This window comes from Dermacentor albipictus, chromosome 5 (genome assembly GCF_038994185.2).
Source record: "Dermacentor albipictus isolate Rhodes 1998 colony chromosome 5, USDA_Dalb.pri_finalv2, whole genome shotgun sequence".
In the NCBI taxonomy this organism is placed as follows: Eukaryota; Metazoa; Arthropoda; class Arachnida; order Ixodida; family Ixodidae; genus Dermacentor; species Dermacentor albipictus.
The window spans coordinates 124,805,659-124,813,685 of record NC_091825.1 but is presented as its reverse complement, the minus strand read 5'-3'; the positions used below and the strand labels follow the sequence as shown (position 1 = coordinate 124,813,685).

Genomic DNA, 8,027 nt, shown 5'->3' with positions numbered 1-8,027 from the left:
TATCTGTATCTTTCCAAAATGATTAAGCATGAATGTGGTGTTGCTTTTATATCCATACAAGTATGTTATACACTTGTCCAAGCTAAGATTTGATTGTGTTCCCTTTAGAATCTGCATGTGCAGCTGATGATAATTAAAATTCGGCATTGGCAAATTTGCAACTCCCCAATAAAATGTCAAAGAAGCATAGTTTCAAGCTCCTAAGCCTAGGAGAAAGGTTGTTTAATGTACCAAAAAAGCATGTTGCAACTTGCAGAACAGATAAAACTGCTTGCTATGTAGCTTTTGAAGAGCAGAGGGAAACAGACTTGTAAATGCCATTGTAACAAAATTGTGGACTGTATGGACAAAAAAAAAAAACACTTCAATCTAGCGCAGCATCTGCATTGTCTGAAAGTGTAACATGGCTGAATAGGTGCAAAAATGATAAGGCTATATATATAGCTTGTGCTTTCAGGTGGCCTACAAAATGCTCCGTACATATTTGCCGATTGTTTGGCATTACTTGAGGCTTATTTTGTTATCGCACATGCTGCTGTTAAATGTCTGAGCGTGATTTCTTCCTTCTGAAGTTGAATAGACGGTTTGAACATCAAGGACAGAATACCAGTAATGATCGTTACCAGTACTTTGACACATGTGCTTTTGATGGAAGATGACTCGTTAAGTGGCTAAGGATGCCAGTGGAGATGAGACAACTAATTATTTTGTTACATTTCATAACACTGTATCGGCTCGCCTAATCCTATCACAACTTTCTGCATCAAATTAAACTTGATCTTTTATTTAAAGGACAAAACTTTGCTTGTTTCTACCATTTGGAATGCAATATGTCCGCGCGACAATTTCGGGACACGCTCTGGATGGTAGACAGCCCCTTTAAACCAATTCACAGACTATTAAAATATTCCACAAATATACACCTAGCTCAGTCATTTAAGAGAAGTGTTATCAGCTTATACAATACTTAAAGCCCAGAATTTTCTACTGAAGGGTGAATGACTCGCCTTAATGTTCCAATATGACAAGGCATTGAGCAAGCTTGTGGCCACCATAATGAAAAATGTTAAAGGGATACTATAGGAACACGAAATAAGTTGATTATTAAATTATGCTTTGCACATTTCATTATAGTTTATATCATGTAACAGGCTAATATTAGAAGAGAAAATATAGGTCGAAATTAAATTTTTTTTTTAATTTGTACCAAAACCACCAGTGCTTGTGCTTCACTGCAATGTCAAGGATTTCAAAGCATTTTCTCGTATTTCAGCCATTATGGCGCAGTAGAAGTTCTTAAAACTGGCCAAGTTCTATCTTTGGCTCCATTAGAATAGAGCATAGTCCATTTTTACCAATAAAAGAATTATCTAGGCCCAAGCAGACGCAGTCAAAATCTGCGACATTACGGCAAGTTGGTGTAGGGACTTCAATGCAGGTTTCCCCCAAATCTTTTGTTCTTGCACCTCTTTTTAGCCCAACATGCTACCCCTTACACTAAGAAATTCAGAGGCGGCATGGTATTTTTATTTTAGAAGCGTAATTTAACAGCTCAATTTATCTTTTTCTTCGTAGTTTAAGCATGGATGAAATACCGAAGGCAATTAACAAAGGAGCATTACACATGCCTTTGTGAAACTGGCTTCATGCTTGACACAGCAATAACTAGCCTCATATACAGCCTCGTAACCACCACACTGGAGTTGAACGGTATGACATTTTACTTGCTCAAGAAATAGAGGATCAGTAAGCCATTATAATTACTCAGCACTTTAATTGCATGGTCTATAAAACCCCTTTTATTGTAGAAGATTCTGAAAGTTCTACAGTTGCACGTTGAACCTGTAATTGCTGCTCAATCCAGGAGTCAAATGCAATCCTTGACATTTGCGACAGGAGAAAATGAGGCACTTCTATTACCTTATATCCCACATGGCGCAACTGACGCAACTTCATGATCTCGATGCCCAACAGCTTGTTAGTATTAGTGCAGTACGACCCTGGCCCGTGCACAACAACAGCACAAGCAACTTTTGTGCCACTTTTGCATGGTTTCCATACACCACTGGCAAGCTGCAACTCGCATTTTGACGGTTTCAACTTTCCTTCCTGTTCAACACAAAGCAAAATGTCAGGGTAGTGATGGTGCAGAAGAGTACGCTTGATAGTGCACACGTCGCCGAACTGGGTCTGCAGGCGATTTACAACTTCTAGAGTAACTTGCTCTGTGTAGACCAACCCTTTTGTTCCTTCATCAATGTCACGCCCCTTGATATGGCGCTCTGTCTGTAAGCTCTTGAGTACCTGCAGGCTCAGAAATGGTCCAGTGTACCGGGGGAGTTCAATCTGCACAGAGCTCTGAAGTGCCTCCGCATGGAAGCTAACGTCCTTGTGTTTGCAACTCCCATGCATGCGATCGTCATTCATTGCCACAAGCAGCAAGTCCGCAGAGTATATGCCCAGAACTGCCAGATACCACAGTGCTGACACAAATGTGTGATGATGAAGTTCAATTTCTGCCTTCCTATGTGGGCTCGACAGCTCATGTAATACAGATTTGTAATCAAACCCTTCAGGGTTATGGTTGAACAGCGCTACAGCTTTCAGTGTCCTTGTGATTTCCTTCAACCGAACAGTTGTTATCTCTGCCATTAAGTGCTGCAAGGCAGTGTCCAGGAGAACAGGGTGGTAGCTCTTGAGTGCAGTTGCCAGTGCCATTACATGCGCCACTGTGGCTGGCGCCCACTTGGCTACAGCAGGCTCGCAGGCTATCAGAGCCTTATCCCAAACAGATGTGTCATGAGCAGCCCGGCTGTAACGAAGTGCCTTTGCTACTGCTCCAATCAAGATACTGTCCGCTTCCACTACATTTTCTTCAAACGATTTCACGATCCGTGCCATAAGCCGTTTGTCTTCGATTACTTCCTGAGACTTGAAAAAGCTTTGACACACCAATCCAATTTCAGCAACACTGAGCACGTCAAAAGATGACAGAAGCCTTCCCTCAATGGCGGGCTTGATTTTTCGCACCATCCGCCGCTGCAGGTTCGTGAAGTATAAGTATTGAATCAATTCTCGGGGCGTTAGTTTGGTGATCGAGCGCCCAACAATATTAAGCATGGTTCTGTTGTACTTTGAGATCCTGCTGAGCCGCAGATGATAGAAACAGTCAGCCAGCAGAAGCTGGCGATGTTTGTCCCATAGAGAACACCGTGCGCTACACTCATTGTCAAGCGCGTTCCACAGCTGCTTAAAATGCGGAGTTGTGGTCGACTCCGTCTGTGGCCACAAGCAAAGACCTGCAAGAGCACACCTTAAGCCATCGTTGGATACGGCAGGCAAGCTGGCAACTACAGTCTCTATAATCGGTTTGTGCTCTTTATTTTCGATACATGAGATACGCTCGTCCGTGTGCACGGAAAGCTCGACGAAACGACGTACGGCGTCGTCTACCGTAGGGAGAGAAGCTCTAAGCAATTTGCGTACGCTGTCGCTGTTTGGCTGCGTCATCACACTGTGCTTCAGGTCGGGCTGCCTCTCCAGAACTTCGTGGAAATACTCGTTCTCGAGCTCGCGATGAATTTTCCCGTGAAGCGCTCGCCGAAACATCCAAAACTGGCACATCCGGCGCATCGCGGTCGCGAGCTGCGGAGTGTTAAACTTTGCGGCATGCATCAGGCATCTCAGAACATGACCACGGTGCTTGAAAGTTCTATCACGGTCGCACACATTTGGTCATCGCTTAAGTTTTAAAGGCTGCGATCCCAGCCGACGTTCGGAGCCGATCCGCGTGATTGCGCCCATGCGGATTCGGATATGGATTGAGGCTTACACAAAAAAACAATCCAGCGAGATACCCAATCCAACAAATAATTATCGCTAAAGTGTATATTATCTATAGTACACTCTACTTGTTGCTTTCGATCTTAGAGAAAAGAAACAAAATAGCAAGGAGGTTTAAATAAAACTTGCAAAAAAGAAGAGGCACTGACGTCACGTTTTTGAAGCCAGAAGTGTGCCTCCAATCAGCCCAGCGGAGCTGACAGGCGCTATCACGGGGCGCGAGCTTTGAATTTGCGTTGTTACGAGCCGCCAGAAGTGAGCGCTGTTGACGCGTGTCAAAACAAAGCCTACAAAACTTCTGTAACAGTTTTAATGAAGCCTACACGCTCCTGTGTTTTTCCGTGGCACGAAGACGACGAAGGCCCGTGCTGTGATGACTTGAGTCTGTCGGCTGCAGGCCCACACTCACAGAGCCAAAACACAACTTTCAAGCTTACACACCACACTCCGAAGTCGGCTTATCCCGCGAACAGAACGTGCTGCGAGAAAGACACGGGCCGAAAAATCTCACTTTTCAGAGGCCGGGAGCAGCAGCAAGAACTTCAGGAGCGCGGTTGCTATGGCGACGTTGATGTTTGGAGTGCCAGTCCCAGTGCCCTTTTGCGATAAACAGCACGTGAGTTCCGTCACACTTCCTCCAACGCTTTCGTTCCTGCATGCGTCCGCTCCTAAACGCACATGGAGCAAGTAGGGAAAATTTATGAAACTCATGGAGGAAAGAAAAAAACGTAGGAGAGGACCCGGCAAGCCCGGGTCAGTTAATTGAGGAGAGTGGCGGTCAAATAGAGGTTAAAACCGCAAAGGTTTGGGGAAGGAGGTTTAGGCTAATTTTTGCACTCAAGGGCACGTGACGTTAAACAGATCTGCTTATGTACACACAGGGCTTATAGTAATTAAGGGGTGGTTATCGGGGGGACCGAGTCCTCCACCAAAACTTATAGTGGGGTCCTGGCCGCCTAAGCCCGGTGTGATCAGCAGTAAATAGGCGCACGCACGTACGTACCCACATACATACATACATACATACATACATACATACATACATACATACATACATACATACATACATACATACATACATACATACACACACACACATACATACATACATACATACATACATACATACATACATACATACATACATACATACATACATACATACATACATACATACATTATGGTTGACGTTTCTTTGGTGTTTAATTCATTTGTTTCCAACCAGGCAGATATCTGTCAAATGTTTACCTTTGATAGCCCATGTATAGACCAGAACACGCTAGTCTCGCACCCAGACTAACCGAACGCATACTCTCGCACCCGGGTTGCCCGGTCGACCGGCGCTATTTTGTACTGGGCTGCCAACGTGTGTTCGCCGGCGACCAGTAGACATGGCAAGCGCCAGCTCTAGGGCTCCAAAGTGCGGAAATGTGCCCGTTCACACGGATCCAAAGTAGAAGAAGTCATCTGGGCATCATTGCGTCGTGTTTGGATGCCAAAACAACCAGCGGAAAAGGAGCAGGTTGCTTAGCGCTGTTTGCGAAGAGCACAACACACGTATGGAATCGTGCCGGTGCGGTGTTTTCAGCCTGCGCCGATTTCCATCCGCAGCGAAGAATGCCAAGCTGCGCCACCGGTGGATAGCTGCAGTGAATAGGAAGAACTACCAACCCAGTGAAAATGCACGAGTGAGTATTCGATCTGTGTATATTTTGGTGCCACGTTCAACTTTGCGCCCTACAAACGTAATACGTGTAACACGCATGTTTTCTCCGAGCACTTTCTGGGCAACAAGCCTACAGAGCAGAATCCCGCGCCGGTGCTTCGCCTTGGCTATAACAAAAAGGCAAGCCTTTTCGTGTTTTAAGGCAGAGCTCCCGACGGTTAAGCAGAACAGTTGAGTTTGCGGTTAGCGATACTTGCAGCTGGTGCACGGAATGACCATTAAGCGTGAACGACAAGTTGTAGGCCTTGCTGGTGAGCGTTATTGCTAATGAAAGTAAACCGAAGTCTGCTCGTCACGTAGCATGCGTCCACAAAAACGTAGACGACGACTACTCGTCGCCGAAGGTGTTCTTGCAGCGCACCTACCTTTACGAGCTGGTGTTGCAGGTGTCATTCGTAACGAATTCATTTGAGCCTCCTGAGCTCTAAACTGCGTGCGGGCTGTTATGCGGGGCAAAGCGCAAAATATTTCCGTTCATATGGCGAGGAAAATAAGGTGCTTAATTATTCTTGTATTTTGTAACAAAATTTTGATCGTTCTCACTAGTTTTTTTTACTGTTTTCTTTTCTGAGGGAGCGCCAACAATCCGATGGCCTCGCACAAGCGAAACAGGTCTGGCACCAGGTAGCTGCAGTTGGTGGGGCTAATTTCTTGGAATGCAGGTGCGGTTGTTGTCTTGTACCAAAGGGGTCCTGATGATGCAGCTTTAAGTAGGGATGGTAATTTTACGTGCCCTGTCATGGTTTGTGCAACTGTACAACACCTGCATCTGTCATGCTCGCCCTGTTATACGGGCTTTGACTGCACATGTAGTTGAACATTATAACTACTGTAGTACCTCATTTTCCAATGAGTGCAGGTTTAGCATCATATGCTGCTTGTTCGAGTGCTGTAGGCTTTTGTTCTGAATGTTGTACTCTTAAGTGGTTGCACGATACAATTGGCCTGGTGTATTTTCTATTTCATTTTGAGAGGACTTTATATCTTCGCAAAAGTGATGGCATGGGAAAGAAGTACATCCCTTCTTACTATAACATCTATTTTGTTTTCAGTGTGCAGGTGGTGAAGGGCAGGCGTCTGCTAACCAGGCAGTCAAACGACCTCGCCAGTTGGTTGCCAAGCGCGGCCAACCCAGTGGAGACCATTACAAACAAGACCAAACTGAAAGTGCAGATGACAGTGTTCTGCGTGCTTTAATAATATATGGCACCAACACAGTGCTGTAAATTCCTTCACAGGTTACGTGCCAAAAAGCTCACAGGTGTTCTGGCATATAGCGCGCGGTTTGTACAAACGTAATAGCGCACCTACCCGATGTATTCGCTTCTGCAGTCTGCACAGTACTCAGTGTGTCCATTGTGGACTTGCACGAGGTCTTGAAGTTTGATTGAATCCAGACAGCGAAAATGACAGGTTAGAAAAAACGTGAAACACGCCTTCCGCCCAGCTAAAAAGCCAAAGTTTCGCTTTCGCGCCGGGTCGCATCTCCCGGCGTGGCAGCCCAAGCCTGCTACTTCGCGGCGCTTGGGATAGATGGCGCGACCGGCGCTCATCAATATGGCGGCGCCCTTTGAATTCACGGTGTTCTGGTGTATATATACCCATGTATATATGCAAAGCCCATATAAGAAGCTGAGCCGTGCTCGGTCAACTTGGCTTCTTGTCAAGAAAGGTGGCCACGTTCCCGAATACTGTAATCCGCTGTTGCTCGGATCACACGGGCCACGTACGTTTTGTTGATTCCCCGAGTGTAATCGATATCCTGCAAAACGTTTTACTAGATGAACAATTGCGTAGTATTCAATTAACCGGCCGCTTCCCGAAACCTTCACTTCAAATGGTTCCTGTGCCTCATAATCATATCATGGTTATGGCACGTTAAACTCCAGAATTATTTTTTTTTTCAGCTGTATTCCGAAATTTGTGTTGCCACATGCATATTTTTTTATTTCTCACTTTTTCTCCGCATACGTCTGGGGTAGCGTGCACCAGGGATCAGGTACCTGCCATTGCTGTAAGTCACGCGCACAGGCCTCATCTAAACGAAGATGAAGAAGAAAAAAGAACAGCGCGCTTCACATTCGCTTGGTTATCGGCTAGGTTGCCTTCGTTGGCGAATTATTTGGTCCGCTGGCCTACTTAGTGCAGTCATCAGTTGAAAGACATATCTACTGCTGCCAAGATAAACGTCGACAAAGCGGTGAAGGGAACGGAAGCGTTCGAAACCCGCCCTTTACCGATGTCTGGTCCGGTGCATTCCGAGTTGACCGGCGGGAGCTACAGCGAGGAAGAAGGCGGATTCGCAGGTGCTTCTCCGAGGTATGAGCCACATCTTGACGGCAGCCATCGTGCCAACCAACCACCTGCTTCCGGCTCGGAAGGAGCGATCGCTCCGGCATCCGTGCAGTCACCGGAACAGCAGTCGCTGCGCGACGTGGCGCCGAAGTCCGATGCCGGT

General features: G+C 46.0%; 1 protein-coding gene across 1 annotated transcript; it reads right to left on the bottom strand.

The window, feature by feature from the left end:
• Positions 1–1,771: 1,771 nt before the first annotated feature.
• Positions 1,772–3,795, bottom strand: LOC135913963 (FAST kinase domain-containing protein 5, mitochondrial-like). The gene has a single exon (XM_065446674.1). The coding sequence runs from the start codon at positions 3,673–3,675 to the stop codon at positions 1,786–1,788; it is 1,890 nt and encodes a 629-aa protein (XP_065302746.1). The 5' UTR covers positions 3,676–3,795; the 3' UTR covers positions 1,772–1,785.
• Between the last annotated feature and the right edge of the window lie 4,232 nt (positions 3,796–8,027).